A 19534-nucleotide genomic window follows, 5' to 3' on the forward strand; every position below is an offset into this window, starting at 1 on the left:
ATGGTAAACACGATTATAAATAATCCTTGAGAACTATCAACCGCAGCTGTATACGCTGTGTTATGCGTGCCTAGGAAACCCTAAGCGCCCACAATTTTTGGTGTTTGCAACATGGATATTCAAAGAGCACGAATAGTTGTATCCAGACCCAACGATTGAATAAGCCTGGAGTGTCTGTAACTTTTACCGCTGGTGGTGATAAAATGCGCCACTCATTTCTCAGGACCAAATGCATGTTATGATCTACATAATGGAAATGCAGACATTAGGAATAAAAAAGGTCTTCCTCGAGAAGACAAATTTACTTTATTCAAACCGAAATAATTCAGTTTTAATTGGACCTCAAAATGTCACAAATGAAGCATAATGAGTATTAATATTTCCTAAAAATGAGGCATAAAACTCAAAAGATATCATAATTGTGTTTGTATTTATTCTTTAGATAAAAAATACTAGGTGTAACTCTGAGAACTGCCGGAAAGAGAAGAAGAGGAATATTTACTGTAATAATTGTATATTTTTTGTATATTAAATTCATATCAGTAATAATAAAGTGCTAACTGTAAAAAATTATAAATGAACATAAATACAGAGAAAGTCCCCGAACAATTAGAAAATATGTACTTAGACGAAAATTACATGATTGAACTTACGGAGGACCAAATAATCGGTGTTTTAAGATTACTTTGTGAATAATAAATTATTACACCTCCGCATCCTCTAACTTACTCGTGTAAGTGCTTAGACATAAATAAAACATGACCAAAGCAAAAGAAAAATGACTTGTAAGGAAAAAAATCAAGGAAACCAATTTGATTCCTAATTGTGGGAGGAGGAGAGAGAAAAATCGGAGACTGGTGGCGACGGACTTGGATGCTCACAAAGAAAGAATAAAATAAATAATAGTAGTTAATAATTAAAATTAAAATAAATAACATAGAGATATACCTTCTCTCTAAGAGAGTTATCCTAAGTTAACAACTTATCATTTAATTGTATGTATAGATATTTATAAGATTCAATTCTAAGTTAAGCAGACAAGAAAGAGAGTACGTCTGGGAGTGGATAAACAGAAGAGGGGTGAACTTTGGTTTCAAGCAAACACATTAAATTGACCCATAACTGATTAGGTTGATTTCAAGGAACAGTAAATGCAGTTACGAATATTGTTGAGGCTCTCATACATTCGCTAATACAGTTATGGTTTTGGTACCACTTTTCCTCTCCTTTGATTTGATCGAGAACAACTTCTGCCACGCAGTTGAGTCTAAGGAGAAGATTTGTAAGGATTCAGGCGGTCAACTAACAAAAAATTATTTGTATAATCACAGAATTTGGGCCAGCTGTTATGGATTAAGCTTCCTTACAATTCAAGAAAAAATGGTCATGGATGGGTTATTCTAAGACAATAGCCTGACAACTGTGTCCTCGGAAGCCAAACTCAATTATTTCATCTTAAGACTGAAAACCATCCAAAAAAAGTAGATTACTAATGTAAATTTAACCGTCAAATTTTTGATCTGTAAAAATACAAAATGGAATAATTTGTAAGAATTTACAATGTTCGAAACTTACAATTTCTTAAGAACATAAGACAAGCAGAGTGACATATTGTTAACGCATTTCAACGTTAGACAAAGATAAAAACAATTTGGATAAGAGGTTTGCTGCATCATTCATCCGTTTCTTTTGCAGTGAAATTGTCAATGGTTAGATTTTAGCTAAGTGCAGTACGAAGTCAGACTCATTTTTACTCGGAAAGTTAACGTAGCGAACCAGGAGCACATGATTTTGCTTGTCACGATAGCAGAAATAACCCAGTCTTAAAGTTGGAGAATTTATGAATTTTTGGAATGATTCAAAACAAGAAGGAAGTTCATGAGAGAAGCTTGAGAAAAACTTGATATTGATATGTGCAGAAATACACCTTTTCATAAGAATTTGTTTTAACATTAGGCTCCTGTACTAATGCTATTTTTTCTCTTTCACTAGAAATTGACTTTTCAAGACACTTATGTGAGAAACGGTGTTAAGCCAAAATCAATAATTTTGGTCTACAGAAGAAAACGATTGGCAGAATATGGATGGTTCTCAGCGCATGCCCACATGGAACCGCAATTACCCCTGAAGTTTTTTGCGCATACAAGAGAGATGATTGTTTAACACATGATCACCTGAAAATTTCGCTTCATCTACGAATTCAATTTCCTCAAAACTTTAAAGAAAAAAATCAACAATTATCTAATGAGTGAAGAAAATACACGGTGTTCATAGAACTCCAAAAAGTGTTGTGGGTTCAAAGAAGGAACAGCAAAAGTAGCTACGCTCAAAGCTTCATGAAGTACAAAAAAAGAAAAGAAAAATTGTAGCCACAAAGACAAAAGTCAAAAGGTAGACAGCGGCGTGCATTTTCAGTTTTGAAAATATGGTATCCCCACAAACATGAGTGTTCATCAAAGCCAACTTACGCTAGAGTAATTTCAAATTGATTCACAAACACAAAATCAAAGACTAAGATGTGAAAAATGCGAAATTTTCAGGTCTCAATACAGAAAGCAACTGTTATTCCAATTAATGTTTATTTTCAAACAAAAACAAAACCTCCGAAGAAAACATCTAGTTCCAGTAGTCAGGGCGGCTTGAGCTGTTGCCTGAGGCATATGAGCCACCATAGCTGCCACCGCCGTAATTGGGGGGTCCACCGTAGCTCCCGCCTTCACGACGCACCATCGGAGACCCACGAGAGCTCATCTGAGCAGATGTACGGTAGTCGCGTGCCCCGAAGCTGCTGCCAAAGCGGCCACCCTTGCTGTTGCCTCCTCCGGAGCGGCGAGCTGAACTGGAGAACGACGAGACTTGCTGCGCGTAGGAGAGCAACCATTGTGGTAGTTCTTGCTTGGTTTCAGTGATCAACTCGACCAAGTCACGTACCAGGTTACGGTTTTTGTCATTAAAGAAGGATGTGGCCACACCTGAAAATATCATCACAAGATCAGATTAAAATGAGCACAGGATGAGTTTAGACCTATACCTTGAAAAATATGATCAGGCGCTACTGGAGTGAGGGTTGATATGCATCCCTAAAGCCTGACACTGCGCTATTATGATAAACAGTGGTAACCACATGCATCCGCTAAAAGAGGTAAGTTAAGAAAAGGCCCCGGTGACATTGTACACCTGCATTGTGCAGGGTGATTGCATTTGAGAGAGAAATACGAGGTGGGACCCAAAAAAACCAGAATTTTGCTGTAACTTGACAACAATGGAAAATATTCGGGTTCCACCGCTAAGAGGTGTAACTAGGAGCTATGAAGAGTCAGATGGCGACGAAGGTTTAGAGCCGTACAGGGGTTTTGGGCGATATGGCATCATTTTGAAACCCAAAAACCATACTTACACGGAAGTTTTTGATTAGGCTTGTCCTCCAGAAGCAGCACTTCAAAATGTTAACAGAGGAAGCCGTATTTTCATTGAGTAAGAGAGAAAATTTTGAGCTCTAAGTATTGTTACTGAAATTGACCCACCTTCAAAAACGACGAAGTTGCCAAACACTCCTAAAGCAAAGTCTCGCCAAAATGAAAGAAAATGTGCTACAATATTGAAATTTGGCCTCGTGGCTCTTCATAGCTCCTAGTTACACCTCCTAGAGGCGGAACCCGAATATTTTCCATTGTTGTCAAGTTACAGCAAAATTCCGGTTGTTTTTGGGTCCCCCCTCGTACCTCATTGCGTTGGGTTTGAATTTTCACTATGAGGAATTTGACTCACTGAGTCTCATCCACTGCTGCTGGTTCATGACATCAAAAAGACTTATCATCAACTTTTGAAAATCAATAAACATGTATAAACTTTAATTGGTTAGTTTTCTCAGACTTCAATGATGTGTATACTTCCTTCCATAATGGTCCTGAATTGATGGGAAAGAAGGCAACATTCGTAAACAGTGTTGGAGATTTTGCCAGCTTGCGTTAAAATTCACATAGGGACTCACATTAAGACCAGTTGGTCCTATCAATAACACTTCTGACTTTCCGCTTCCAAGCTCAGAGAGGTTGAAAAGTTATTCCAAGATTTGGGCAAGGTGTCATGACGGAAAGCAAATTTACTGCTATCTAGCGGGTGAATTATCCAGAAAGCTTGGCCAAAGTCCAAGCAAGGCAGTGCTTCCATTTTGCAATTTTTTTTAAATATTTTGTTGATGATTCACATTACTTACCAGTGTTGCCCATACGTCCAGTACGACCAATTCTGTGGACATACTCCTCTACGTCGGATGGAAGGTCGAAATTGATAACATGTTTCACATGAGGAATATCAAGACCTCGAGCTGCCACCTACAAAGAGAAAGAATATATTAGGTAAACTTGGCTTCAACGAAACTATTACCGGAGTAAAAAAATTGTTGATGGGACAATGGGGAAAATATAGCTCAGTTTAAAATCAATAGATCTGCAATTTCACATAAAAAGCAAAAACTTATACAATCTACTTACACAGTAAGTAAAAAGATAGTATTGTTGCGTGGGATCAAAAAGTAAAAAGTCAAATTCATAGGAAGAAGTGTTGAGATTTTCTTGCTGCCAGCTAGTCTATTTTTACAAAACTGATGCTTTTCTAAAAAAGCACGTCTTTAAAAGAGCAAACTTTCGTCAATAATAGAAAAACTCTGAGTATTCAACAAAAAATTAATCCCCACATGATAAATTTCTGGAGAAGAATTAGACATCAATTGCTAGGTTTGGGTAAGTACCAAATGAGTTTTTTTACTCTTCTTCAGCTTGCACATGAAAGAGATGGTGGAAAGCAAGTCTTCTTGAAGTTACAAACTCTCCCTTACCTACTGAACGCTGGCATCAAAATAGTGATCTGAACTTTCATAATGCTTCATAACAGCAAACAATTAAGTATTCAGAGCAATTTGGAACAGAAATGGGCAAGAAAGCAAATATTACTCACAGCAGTTGCGACTAAAATTGGTCTTTGGCCTGAACGGAACAGGCGAAGCGCTTCCTCTCTTTCAGCTTGGGTACGATCTCCGTGGATCGAGGTCACTGGATAACCTTCGTTGATCAGAAACTCCATGAGGTAATCAGCTCCTTTTTTGGTTTCAACAAACACTAATGTCAATGATTCAGGTTCTGAAACATGAAAAACACATAGTTGTTTTATTTCTGTAAAACATTTCAATGAGGCGTAATGAGTCGCACAAAACCGTAAAAAAGTTTCAAATTGTAACAGAAAATCACTCAACTTTAAATGAAGCTTCCAACATATGCTTGATTGATACATCTCAGTATTCCTCACTTTTTCAGAGACAGAGAAAAAAACTAGTTAAGGCAACTTTTCAGCTGAGTTCAGATTTAATTACAGATATAAGGAAGATCTACTCTTTTGGCTGAGGAGCAGGGGTGCAAAAACTTTTCGACCATATAACTAGCAGGTTACAAACCGCCACATACGAAAATGAGAAGGCCTTGAAAACAGGTTATTTTCAGTAGGAAAGCCACCCATGCTAGAAAAGAAATTGTGTATTTTCCACAGAACAAAGCTAAAAATGGCATACAGTTTTGGCAAGACTATGGTGAAAATCGCATAATAGTAGTTAAATTGCAGCGATTTGTTCGTGAAGACCAAAAAGGAATGACTGAACATGCATTTTTGAGGAATAAGGGATTTATAAAATGGGGAGGTCAATTGGTAAAATTGGAGGGCCATGAACTTCCTGCATCTCTGCTGAGGCCCACATCTTCGTAATTAAAAGAAAAAACTTTTAATTTGAAAGATTGAGAGTAATCTGGTTAGATTGTTATTAAGAGGCTTGTTTCTAATATAAGGTGCAAAATATTCAGTGAAATTAGTCCACAAACTACTGCATGAGAATCCGCGAAACAGAGGAAATAATGTGCAAAAATTTACCATCTTCTGGGATATCTCTGGCATACGTGGCGGCCAGGAGATCCAGTAAGAATGATCTCTTTTCACCCTCATCAACCCACTCAATCTTTTGGGTAATGTTCTCGGATGTTGATCCAACACGACCGATAGCAAGGAAAATGTAGTTGTCGAGGAAATCTCTGGCCAACATCTGAAACAATTTGATACAATCGGAATAAGCAAGTGAAAAAAACCGTTCTTGTGATTTCATAAAATTGCAGATAATGTGACCTTAAGGTCACCTTAAGGGACCAATAAGGGACCTTAAGGGATAATGGGACCTTAAGGTATTGTTAACCTTAAGGTGATTCTATGTGATCTAGGGACGAGATCCGCCACCACGTTGCCCTACTATGCGGTTTACAGCTTCTTTGAGCAATAATTAATTATCAAAATGTACAAATTAATGTAAGAAACTGATCCATAACGTGTAGCAGCATAAACACTGAGTAGAATGACATCAAATTTGATAAGAGTCATTGTAAATTTATACCTGAAACTACGATTAAGGACGTTGCCCATTGACTCAATGTGCAAGAGAGTCTGATGCGCTATCTTTCTCTTACACACTGAGTCAATGGGCAACGTCCGTTATCATAGTTTCAGGTATAAATTAACGATGAATCTTAACAAAATTGATGTCATTCTACTCAGTATTAATGCTGCTACACGTTATGAATCAGTTTCTAGCATTATCTTGTACATTACAATAATTATTGCTTCTTAAAGATGTAAGCGGCGAGGCAGCACAGTGTGGTGGCTGATCTCGTCCATAGATCACATTGAATTACCTTAAAGCACTTTCTATATACTTATTACAAGAAGAACAGAACTGAGGAATGACTTTTTCAGCATTTATACACACTTTAAAGTAAAAAAAGTATACAACTGCCCCTGAGCCAGTTTTGTCAACGAGCCAACTGATCAGCAGTTGACGCAATGCTCCGCTGCATGCTGTTATCATTCGGCATAATTTTGGTTTCTTTGAATGTTGTTATATTCTAACATGAAAATAAGGAGACGTGTAGCTAGCATTTACCTCAAAGTCTCTCGCTAGCAAGGAAAGGAGAGCTCTCCCCAATCACCGAAATATGCAACAATATTACTAGATAACGCAGATAAAAGTGCTGAAAAATTCTCTGTTCAACTCTACATTCTTCCAAATTGCCACATGGTTTTCTTTACTTTTCTTGCTAAGGAGGTCAAAAAAACGTCAAATAATGACTAAATTAGTTTAGCCAGCACTGAATCCCCTCATTCTATGAAGAGGAATTCTTGGTTAAAGGTGTGAAATTTCAGGAAGTGATGTCTTAACTCAGGTATCGTTATTCATATAAATCATGCTAGGAAAACCTGAGGGCCAACAAACATTAGGGCGTTTTAAATCAGGCTCTTTTCTTATTCATACAATTTATACCTTGTCTAGGTCTATAAGAATCAATGAGTTCTGAGCATGGTTTTTGCTTCTGATTATTCAAAGACAGAAACCAAAGAGATTAATAAATTGAAAATTTTTAAAAACCCACTGGTTTTCAGTTGCATGATATGGACGAGATGTGAAACCAAAAAATCAAGAATTAATTCAAGAGGGAAGATGGTACCTGGATTTCTTTTGGGAACGTTGCGGAGAACATGAGTGTTTGGCGCTCGCCTGTTGGAGGCATACAGTGATTTTTATTTTCGACGATATTCCTAATTTGCGGTTCGAAACCCATGTCTAACATACGGTCAGCTTCATCCAGCACCAAAAACCTGAACAAAAAGTAAGCAAATTTAATGCAAAATATATAAAAGAATACCTATGTACAGTCTTTCTGGCCCTATTGAATTCTAGCGAAAACCAGACTTTTCAAAGGGCAATATCTCGGTTAATATTGAACGTAGAAAGCTACAGTTTGGACAGATCATATTATTTTTAGTAATCTACATGAACTAAGCATTAAAACACGATTCTGTGACCTGCGCTACTGACCCATTTAGAGAGAGTTACATTTTGTTGGTCAATTTTTGACAAAACAAATTTAGTCAGTATTGGTTAGCTCGTATCTTGGCTCAACGTTTGCTTGGACGCTGTTACACCCTTGCTACTGTAAAATTAGATTTTTTCCTATCTCACATCGCATGAATTGGGGCGATAAGTGAAAAATGACACAATAGCTGAAAGATTAAATGAATTTAAAAACACTTGAACTTACCGACAATTACTAAGCACTATTTTACCCCTTTCAAGCATATCCACTAAACGACCAGGAGTTGCGACTAGAAGGTGGCATCCCTTGTCCAGATCTTTCATCTGCTCTGTAACATAGGCTCCACCATACCTAAACAAAAACAGAAAATGCAATCTTTACTAATTGAATCAATGGTGTGAAATTACAATTCAGACTGTAATAGAACCAAATATGTAGAACAGAGTGAACTAAGATAATATTGAGGGATTATATGATCACTTTTGGGCAATGAAGTCAATATGTATTGAACTGAATATTTTATGATTGAGCAAAAAAGCTCTTTTTACACAATTCTCCTCTTGAGAAGATATGATATTTAGTGCAACTCTAAAAACGTCAAATGAGGGAGGTAATTTGGAACTGGTAGGTCTCATCATCAGCGAGGAAAAATCTCCTGATTTTCTGCTTTTGATCTCAGACAGTTGATAAAAACTAAGTTAAGATTAGGCAGACTAATTGTAAAGCATTTGTCTTGCAAGTTCGTCGGTGACTTTTTGATTACACTCAAGAAGAAACAAAAAGAAATAATATTATCAATTCCAGAGTCAGAATCGGTCACTTCAAACATTTATAAACAGGATTTATTTCACTGAAACACTTCAAAGTATGTTTTTGATCCTTTCGTTGAAACAAATTTTTGAAAGTTTGCAATTGGACTAAATAGCTTTTTAAGAGAAATGGTGATGTCAGCCATTGGTTATCAGACTATGATTTTCAATTAAAAAAGGTAGAGGACATAAAAAATACTCATTATTCTATTATACATTTCCAAATTTTTCAACTGCTGCGCTAGAAATTGAACCGGTCAGTTACAAAAGGGCCCAAGCGCCAGATATAAAAATACAAAAAAAAAAAAAAAAAAAAAGGTAGAAACTGTATGAGCTAACCCATTTTCAATTGCAGGTTAATTAATAGAGTGATTAATTGATTCCTTGCTATAATATTTTAGAGCTCTGAGGTTTAAAGGGAGTCAATAAAAACGGTTACTATAATTTTTCTCGAATTCCCATTTTTGGCGCTTGAGTCCGTTGGTAACTGACCGATTCAATTCTAAATTATTTATTCTAAAGAACCAAAAACTTATGCGCTTATGTTGATTGGTTCTTTGTACTTGGTATTCGGCTTAAGCTATTTAAATCATAGGATGACAATAGAGTACTAATGTAATTCTGTAGACTGGAAACTTACACGACACTCGGACGAAGCCGGGAGCGATAAGCAAACTTCTTAGCCTCATCGTAGATTTGAGTAGCCAATTCTCTTGTGGGAGCCAGGACAAGACCTAGAGGATAAAGCTTACGACGTTCTCCCTGTAATAATAATAAGGAACAAAATTGAAAAGAAATATTATAACAAGCTCTTGAAACCTTTAATTGAAAGGAATCATCTAGAGCATGAAAAGGTTAAAGTAATATTGCTAATTATTCAGTGTTTTTTCCCCTTACCATCAGCATGAGGCATGGTGGCTTGAGAATGACTTATAGATGGTGTCACACCGTTTATAAGTGATCTCTCTTCAATTGAAAAAAGCTGATTTTTTGGATTGGATTACTACAAACTTGGTATTTTTTTCACTTTTATTTTACTGAGAGCAGTTTTCTTCAGAATTTAGTGAATTGAGTCAACACATGAATCTTTTGAAGAAACGAGGAAAGGATGAAACATCGTGAATCTTTATCCAGCTGAGCAAAATCTGCTCCATCAAAGGATTCTTTTTTTAGGCGATAATCAAAAACTGATTCCTGCTTCATTTAATCATTCCTTGACTTTCTCCTGACTTCTTCTAATGAAATACTCTGACTTTTTTGTGATAACATAAGGGCACTTAATTAATGTGGTCAAGACGTTGGCACAGCAATGCAATCAGCTGGCCAGCCACGGACCCAATTTTTACTTGGAACCTGGCTCTATAAAAGACTGCATTCCTAGACTATTGACGAATTTCCCTGATCGTTGACAAAGTCCCTGACTTTTCTCTGATTGTTCCCTGTAGAGTTAAATTCTCTCACTTTTACCGGTTTTTCCTGTTGCTAGCCAGCCTGTTTTAATGAACTTAATATGCATCTAGATGGAATTACATTTTTTTGGTAAGGGGCAAGGACTGTAAACCCTCATGATGGGGTAAATTCCTTGGTTCTTTAAAAGGCTTACTCAGATATTAATTTTTTTGTTATACATAAAAGTACGTACTCGGTGATTGTACGGGAAGCCCTGGGGTCCTCTGACGTACATCTGATTCAAAATTGGAACAAGGAAAGCCGCTGTTTTGCCAGACCCAGTTTGGGCGCACGCCATGAGATCACGGCCAGACATAATGATTGGAATGGCGTACTTCTGCACAGGGGTTGGCGAGTCGTAGTGGGCTAGAGCTATATTGTTAGTGATTATTTCTGTCATCTGGATGTCAGCAAACTGGAAAATATGAAAACCAATTAGTCAAAAAATAACTGACTATTTTTTGTTTGAGATATAAATTGTGCAAAGCAAACAAGGTTCTTGGTGAGGAAAATTGCATTCTATAATTCCAACAAAGTTTCGAACTTAAAATTTGCAGTTGGCTTCAAGTTTTCTCCCTGAACTTCCAAAGCTTCAATGTGGAAATTAAATTCATTTATTGTGTGATACTGACATTGGAGTGAAAATCAACTTGAATATTTTTGGAAAAATGAGATGATTGTTTCCAAATAGAAGGGGAAAAAAAAAAAAAAAAAAAAAAAAACCACAAAAAGTAACCAGGAATGCAAATAGTTCTCTGCGTCACCTGCCAGTGAATATAAAATTATCAATACTGTTCAGAGGTATTTTTTTTTCTTTCTGTATTTTTTAAGAGGCAATTTTTGTCTCCTGCAAACAATATAATTTAAGTACTTAGATATCAATGAAAATTGCAAATCAAATAAAAATTTGACAAAATTTTAAACAGCATATTGTGTTGATCTCTTTGCGGAAACCCAGCGCATTCCAGGAAATTGGGGAGGCTCCTTAGAAAAATTGCTGAGGCCTAGAACTATTCGCACCCCTGAATCTAACTAACGCCCCACTAACGGCTGAAATTAAATACTTGAACTTACTGTGTTGATATGAGGGGGGATATCATTTCCCGTCGCCTCCACGGGAATATCCTCATATTTGTTGAAATTGATTCCGGTGTTGCCTGTGCCGAAGAGATCATGCTCCAAACGCTCATCCCGCTCGGTGGGAACAGTCCAATCGTTCCTTCGTTCAACTGGTTTTTGCCATCTATCGTTTCCTGAAAATACAAAATCACCCAATGTTAATTTACAAGCAAACTAGTCGGATTAAAGAGCTAAACATTTAAACAAATAGAATGGAATTTTAAATTATTTAGGAAAATTTGTTCTGTTGCATGCGGAGGTCTGTACTACAGAATCAAAATATTTGCAAACCAAGGGATCACCAATGCTTCTCTCAGCTCTTTAATTGATCAGTGGTGTCATATCAAAACATCAATGACCCTTCAGTTCGATTGTATGCATAAGCCAATGACAAGGTTGTCACAGAGTTTAGAAAATAAAATTCACTAACATTCCCCGGACACATTTCAGTAGGATTCCTTGACAATTGAGGATACGAGACGATGTGAGAGGAAAAAAATCCTGTGACACAACAGATCTCATAAGACATTGTAAGTATATGCATGCTCAAACATGATCAGTATGATGGTAAGGGCTTCCGGTGAAGATTAGAATTACCTCTTAATATGTTTAGGCAAATTTGCAAGTGAGGCTATGTAAGGTGGACCTCAGGTTATCAACTTAGAAGGCTTTGCTTGCTATGTAAATGTTTCAACAAATCCAGGAGAAACTTTCCCCTTTGGTTGAATACCTAATTTACTTTTGGAGTCAGTCCATTTCAATTCAACCAATGAATTTTCATGATGTAGTTTCATAATCTAGTTATAGATTGCCTTTGAAAATACAGCAGTAAATCTGGTCAATAGCTAGCGCTGTTCCATCCAGTGTTGAGCCAAATTTGAAGTTAACGAGGAATAAATAGTCATGTACTAGTTTAGTTCACACTCCTTCTCATGCTACTCAGAGCTCTTTTTTGCTATTATGTCCTATACATCACCTACCTTTAAAACAACAACAACAATATTCATCCAAGAGAAAATAAAACATTGAAAAATAGCTTACCACGAGGCGGTCCATCATTGCGCTCGTCATTGTATCCAGAACCTCCTCGGTCCCGGCCACCTCTATCATTGTCTCGCCAGCCGTCGAAGCCTCCGCGATCCCTCCTATCATAATTCCTGTTGTCTCGGTAGTCTTGACCACCGTTCTGGCTCGAGTAGTCGCCTCTTCGGCCAGAATTGTAGTCGTTTCTACCACCGCCACCACCTAGAATTAAAAAGGGAAACAAATTAAAAATAGATTTTGAGCATATAAAATTATTAAAGTAAGCTTAGAGTATGATTAATACAAATAATGTTAGCCATATTTTGATGGAAAATTGAGAGTTCAGCATTCAATGAAGGTATCTGCTAGCGTCCTTAAATAGAAATCAAATTACTTCCTTTCAATTACTTTTTCCAAAGCAATAAGAAAAATAAAGTAGGTAGGTACTTTTAAAATTTCCTTCATGGCACATTTTGAGAAAGTTAGTGATTTACTTTCACGGCAGGTGACTTTGAAGTATTTTCTTTGTTAGCACAGAACTTAAATAGATTCAATTGTGATTCAACAATAGATTCGCATAAATAACTGAAGCCGAGGAAATTGATGCAATTACTTAAATCAATTTTTTTCTGAAAAAAGTTGATTTTTCAAAACATCAAATAAAATTTCCCTACACTCCCGGATGCATAACTCTTAGGACAGCCAGTTCAATTATCAAGCATAGAGTACATAGAGTCATAATATAAATGGGAGAGCTGGCGTCATGTTCTGCTCGACGAGTTTCAAGCCCGGTGTGCCCCCAGCTTCAGTCACTTTTTCGATGCATGTTCTCCAAAATGGCAATGTGGAATACGAGGTAATTCCTATCTTCTTTGTTTACGTCAGATGGCCGGGTACGCCGTGTATCGAATACAATCGATTATGTATCAAAAAAGTGGCCTGGCGTCTCACGGGAGTCTTGGAATTCGGGACCTGGAAAATGTTTAAAAGTGGCGCCTGCTCTCCCACTTACATTAAGACTCTAAGTACTCTATTTTATCAAGATAACATGAATTCCACACTAATTGTACATTTTCAAAACTTTTTCAGCACTCTTGAGCCAATTGAGAAAATTCTGCATATTTTCTTAACTTCATGGTTCTAGGTACTAGCTTCAAGAATAAGGAGTCAAAAACTTTTTGAGGAATTTTCAAGCACTTATCAAGAACTTAATCAATATTTTTTTCTAAGACTCAGGTTGTCTCCCTACATCTTTACCAGCACCAAGCTCCCCTTTACAAGCTTCCAAAATATCAAGCACTTTTAAGGTGTTGGAAAAAACTATCAAAATCTCGCACTTTCAACGCTGTCCAATGCTACATGAACCATGTACTTACTTTCCAGACATGGTCACACCCTGCTAATTCACAAAAGAAAAAGGGTTGATACTCTTTCTATATTGACATGCTCAAGATGCCAGATAGATAGAGAGATGCTGTCATTAATACAACTGTTATAAAAGCTTTGAGAGACTTGACAATACAGTGAGAGTGAAAGATGTTGCTTATTCACCCTGTAAATCCTACATTGTAAAATTAGGTATCATGGAAAGCAACTCATACTAATTGATTGAAAAGTTGGATTGAGATATACCTGATCTGTAGTTGTCTCGATAGCCGCCACCTCTAGGATAACTGCCCCGATTGTCACGACTATCGCGGCTGTCACGGCTATCACGATTATCGTTATAGTCCGATCTTGAGTGTGAGCTATCACTTGCCCCACGGTTATCAGAATCTATAATCAAGGGAATTAAAAAAGTTATGAGCTGTGAGAGAAGCATGAGACCTATTATTCTATGATTGAATGATAAGATATATGACTTGAGAATAAATTTTATGCAGGTTGGTGAGAAAAATTGAAGAAAAGGGAGCGGTGATTACGAAAGCACATATTCACTGCTACAAAAAAATAAGCCCGCGGTAACTTTTAAATGATGGATAGTATGAGTTCAAATTATTCTTTCTAATAGTCTGAAATGATTAACAGCAATGGTAGCTTTCATGGAGGAATTATTACCTCAGGATGACCAACACCTTTAATAAAAAAGAGGACTTGAAAGGGGGGGGGGGGAGCATTTTTACTATGTTCTTGAAAATTAACTATCTTCAACAAAATTTATATGTTAGGCCTCGATACTTCCAGTACAACTGATAAGAGTGCCTGTCTTGAGTATATGTTCAGGATCTTTATTAAATCATTTTATAAAATCCTATCAACCTTGAGGTATTTGGAGTTTTATACTTGACTAAAAATTTACCAGTTTGTTAAAGATGATTTATTAAAAGTGACGGGTAGGTAACATAAAACTATGGTTTGGATAGAAGCAACATTTTAAGCAGAGACCGTAACTACAAAAAGGGTTGTGAGGAACTGGTACAATAAGAAAAATCTATTGATAGACAAAAAAAAGGCTTTCTTTAAGTAATGAGCCTTAAGATACATATTAGTTAGGCTTGAGGTAAATAAGTACTTAAGTGTGGGTAATAAAAGGCAAAATGTTCTTGAAAATGGGGAGGGGGGAAAGCTATACCATTCACTTATGCTTAATTCAGTGCATTGTAAACCTATAAATTGATGTCCGGAGAGCACTAAAAAGCCGGAGAATAATAAGTAAGTTGCGACTTTGGGAAAAACGAGTGAAGCTTGCCTTAAAGACACTGTTCAGAACTGAAGAAATAATGCACAGCAAACGCTTAAAAAATCATTTATTAGAACCTTCAAGCTTGAAATTAACAAAGTCATTAAGTGTCAAAAACTGAAAGTTTATAATCTTTACTCAAAATCTGTGCATCAGCTGTGATAGACAACTTAAGTACCTAAGTGTTCTTTTTCAAGTAAAATTTACCTGACTCCGCCACATTAGCAAGAACAGCTTGATTGCAAACAGTATCAGAGAGGTAAAAAATTGGGCTAGATATCTATGAAAGCAAAAAACCGTGAAGAATTAATCATTCAGCTCCAAGTAGTTGTTCTACTTTTTCCTATTCACATCACACGTTGATCATTATTAAATTACTTGTACAAGAAAGATCGATTAATGAGACAGAGATGTAAGGAATGCTATACTTCAGCTGAATCAACCGCTCTCTCAGAGAAAATTGGCTATTTAAACTCTACAGGACAATCACGAGGATAAGAACTTGTTAGGTGTTAGGCTTAAATCTTACCTCCGGATCTGTTACGGAGATGAGGTGGGACGTAGCGGCCTTGCGATTCCTTACGGCCGCCCTGCAAGTCCAGACCAGCAAACTAGAAAAGAAACACAAGGTTTGACCATTTGAAGAGTGCGAAGGACACCAAAATAATATATTAGACTCATTCACAGATACTTAATTGATAAACTACCTGTTACTAGGTCAGACTGTCTCCATTTTGGTGACCTCACAATGCTCAGAAACTTGGGGTGGTAACTGTGAGAGTCCACACTACCAAGATAACAGCAAGACAAAACCAACATGCAAGAACTACGCATGATAACAGATTAAAAGTGAAGCGAAGGCCTAGGGGTGACTCGACACTCGGACATACAAGGAGAGCTCGACACCATGGCCCCTTCAAAGAGGTCTACATTCAATGTAGAGATCGAACTAGGAAAAGAACACTTTCTGTATGTGAGTAAGAGAGCTAAATCAGCAATTTCAGCTAAAATTGTAGGAGAAATGACATAAATGAGCCCGGAAATGAGCAAATACTACCGTCTAGAAATGGCTACAGAAAATAGGCCCTAACCCCTAACACCCGCAAATTGCAGTCACACAAAACTTTAGGAGTACTGAAAACAAGACAATTTATTACCTGCTGTTCTAGACCTGATCCATTTTGGTTGGGTACATTACTCATATTACTATTAAAACGTTTATTATAATGCTTTTTGTCTTCAAAGCGTCGTTCACAGGAACATACACAAAGAACAGTTTTCCTATTTTTAGGAGTGATAATACTACTGGTGCTGAAAATATTTGACTCGGAAACGCACACTCAAAATATTACTGAAGTACATCAATGCCGGGAGTATAATTAATTTTAGCTGACTTCGAACGAAATCTGACTCACTGGAATCAAAATCTATGATTCTCTTGATAAAAATGTTAAAACATATATGAGGATCAAAAATTTTCTGCATAATAAAAACTCTACCGAAGGCAAAGGGAAAAGATGCACTATGTGGTGTAATAGTTAACATGTTGGCAATATGTAAAAACATTGATAAATTTACAGGTTACCAATGTTTCAAATATTTTACCAAACATTGCTAATTTCTACGGCCACGATAAAAATTGTTTTTTTCAATTAAAACTTGTATTAACGACCTTTCAAACTCTACCACTACCTAAATTAGCACTTCAGATACAAAGGAGAGGTCTCTGCAGCGACTCATTGAATTTTTTCCACATCTGATGCAATTGAATTCCAGAACGCGTGTCGACGTCAGCTTCGGAAAAAGTGGTCAACCTGAAAAAATGAACCACCTCTGCATGGCGGATTTTTCAAAATTCATTGCGCTCTGATCAAATTCTACGCAGTTGATCTTGTCGATCTCGCAGTTGAAATTCAGGATAAAAATCAAATTATCCGTCCAATTCAATTTGAATAAAGTTCTTTAGGTCAGATACGCTTGACTTAAAAATTGAATGCTACTCTCTCCTGAATTTCGCAGCCAATTAAGGATGAATGTGAGATGTATATTGAAGACTGAAGTCAAGAGCCACAAATTTACCTAGGTAATTTGGGACATGAAGAACCTTCCAATTTCTTTGTTTCCTTCACGACTCACCACAAGATAACTCCATGAAATTTAGCATGAACATATTTGGATGAGAGAAATTAATTTCCAAAAATTGCAAGAGAAATTGTTGGTTCAGAACTTTCCATGAAAAAAAAAAGAAAATAGAAGACGATGGAAGATTTGCATTGTCGCAATCAAAAGATACCAATTTTTTAGACTTTAACCATCAATATGCATTTATTTGATGTGGCAGCTAAATTTATAACAAAATTTTCAGGTGATTACTGATGTTTGTATCACATGATCTTCCAAAAAAGAGCGCCCGTTTCATACAGGGTTATTCAAAAGTTACGCACCACTGGCCATAACTTTAGTTCTAATTATGATATCGATTTGCGGTTTGTGGCGTCCTTCCTCATATCGAGGGGGAAACTATTTGAGGTACTTTTCAGTTCTTCACCCCCCCCCCCCCAGGGGGAGGGGGGCGGGGGGCAACTCGAAAATTTCAAATGGCAACCCCCATCATGTGATACATCGTTAGAAAGAGCATGAAAAAAGAAAATTTTTGGCGCAAACCGGAAGTCGATCTGACCCCCCTGTCAAAAGTTAGGGGGGTCCAAAGGTTATTTAGGGGGTCCGTACCTTCATTTTATAGAGTAGCTTCGGCGGCTCTTGGACATACCGTTTCTCTTTTCAAAGAGTCCTCGAATACTCCAAGTCTAATACCGAAGTCTTCATATTGCCCCCGGGCCACCACAGCCCCCCCCCGTAGGGCGGGATGGGCCTGTTACAATGAAACATTGCATTATAATGCGAAAAGTCACAGAAGAGCTTCAAACTTAGCATCAAATCCGAGTGGAACTTCTTGCCAATGTTAACGCAAACGCAGCCTGCGACTTTAAAGTGAGTTTTCAAAACTCTTAGCCCCCTGCCCCCCTCATTTTTGGTTGCAGAACGGGTAAAAACCGGGAAATTCACTACAAATAATGCCCGAAACTAATGTCCAACTTGAGGAGGACCCTTGAAACGTTGCGATCAGTCGGAGCATTGAAATGCAAGGACTGCCACCCCCTTAAAGTACGGAAACATCCAAAACACCCCCGCTGCCCCCCTCATTTTTCGTTGCGGAGCGGGTAAAAACCGGGAAAATCGCCAGAAATGATGACCGAAACCACTGTAGAACTTGACGAGAACCCTTGAAACGTTGCGGTCAGTCGGAGAACTGCAACACAGGAACTGCCGCCCACTTTAAGGACGGAAACACCCATAAAACCCCCGCTGCCCCCCTCTTTTTTCGTTGCAGAGCTGGTAAGAACCGGGGCATCATTTCTGGCGATTTTCCCGGTTTTTACCCGCTCCGTAACGAAAAATGAGGGGGGCAGCGGGGGTGTTTTGGATATTTCCGTACTTTAAGGGGGTGACAGTCCTTGTATTTCAATGCTCCGACTGATCGCAACGTTTCAAGGGTCCTCCTCAAGTTGGACATTAGTTTCGGGCATTATTTGTAGTGAATTTCCCGGTTTTTACCCGCTCTGCAACCAAAAATGAGGGGGGGCAGTGGGCTAAGAGTTTTGAAAACTCACTTTAAAGTCGCAGGCTGCGTTTGCGTTAACATTGGCAAGAAGTTCCACTCGGATTTGATGCTAAGTTTGAAGCTCTTCTGTGACTTTTCGCATTATAATGCAATGTTTCATTGTAACAGGCCCATCCCGCCCTACGGGGGGGCTGTGGTGGCCCGGGGGCAATATGAAGACTTCGGTATTAGACTTGGAGTATTCGAGGACTCTTTGAAAAGAGAAACGGTATGTCCAAGAGCCGCCGAAGCTACTCTATAAAATGAAGGTACGGACCCCCTAAATAACCTTTGGACCCCCCTAACTTTTGACAGGGGGGTCAGATCGACTTCCGGTTTGCGCCAAAAATTTTCTTTTTTCATGCTCTTTCTAACGATGTATCACATGATGGGGGTTGCCATTTGAAATTTTCGAGTTGCCCCCCGCCCCCCTCCCCCTGGGGGGGGGGGTGAAGAACTGAAAAGTACCTCAAATAGTTTCCCCCTCGATATGAGGAAGGACGCCACAAACCGCAAATCGATATCATAATTAGAACTAAAGTTATGGCCAGTGGTGCGTAACTTTTGAATAACCCTGTATATATACTCGTCCTTCTCCACTGCATGCACAGACTAGGGATCCTTATTCTGGGCATACTTTCAGCAAAAAAGGACAAGTTGTCTCAAGTCCTGAAAAATGATGTCCTGAGGAAATTTGTAAGTATAAAATGTTTGAAAAATATTTGCATTAAGCTGAATTGAATCACAAAACTTTATTCATTGTGTTAAAGATTCTCTTAAAAGGTGCTTGTACCATATCAAACTATTTTTGAAAATAATTAACTCATACATTAAATTTCAATAATTAGTTATAGTGGATCAGCAACTCTACTCATGTTTCAGAAAATCA

At 37.7% G+C, this 19534-nt stretch overlaps 1 protein-coding gene across 1 annotated transcript; it reads right to left on the bottom strand.

Annotated features, from left to right (window-relative positions):
* Positions 1 to 497: 497 nt before the first annotated feature.
* bel (ATP-dependent RNA helicase bel) lies at positions 498 to 16300 on the bottom strand. Its single transcript, XM_019041629.2, has 13 exons — positions 16142 to 16300; positions 15514 to 15595; positions 13937 to 14080; positions 12323 to 12526; positions 11237 to 11415; positions 10356 to 10577; positions 9354 to 9475; positions 8130 to 8255; positions 7536 to 7686; positions 5917 to 6085; positions 4957 to 5138; positions 4217 to 4334; positions 498 to 2972 (listed from the first exon to the last, which is right to left on the bottom strand). The coding sequence occupies exons 1-13, from the start codon at positions 16184 to 16186 to the stop codon at positions 2617 to 2619; spliced, it is 2100 nt and encodes a 699-aa protein (XP_018897174.2). The 5' UTR covers positions 16187 to 16300; the 3' UTR covers positions 498 to 2616.
* Between the last annotated feature and the right edge of the window lie 3234 nt (positions 16301 to 19534).

Source organism: Bemisia tabaci, chromosome 3, assembly GCF_918797505.1.
Source record: "Bemisia tabaci chromosome 3, PGI_BMITA_v3".
Classification (NCBI taxonomy): Eukaryota; Metazoa; Arthropoda; class Insecta; order Hemiptera; family Aleyrodidae; genus Bemisia; species Bemisia tabaci.

Excerpts from the sequence above, each read along its gene's own strand:
- bel (XM_019041629.2), bottom strand. The coding sequence starts at position 16,186 with ATGAGTAATGTACCCAACCAAAATGGATCAGGTCTAGAACAGCAG. Across the intron at positions 14,081-15,513 it reads TCTCCGTAACAGATCCGGAG|ATTCTGATAACCGTGGGGCA; the intron begins GTAAGATTTAAG and ends CCTTGATTATAG. Across the intron at positions 7,687-8,129 it reads ATAGTGCTTAGTAATTGTCG|GTTTTTGGTGCTGGATGAAG; the intron begins GTAAGTTCAAGT and ends CTTTTTGTTCAG.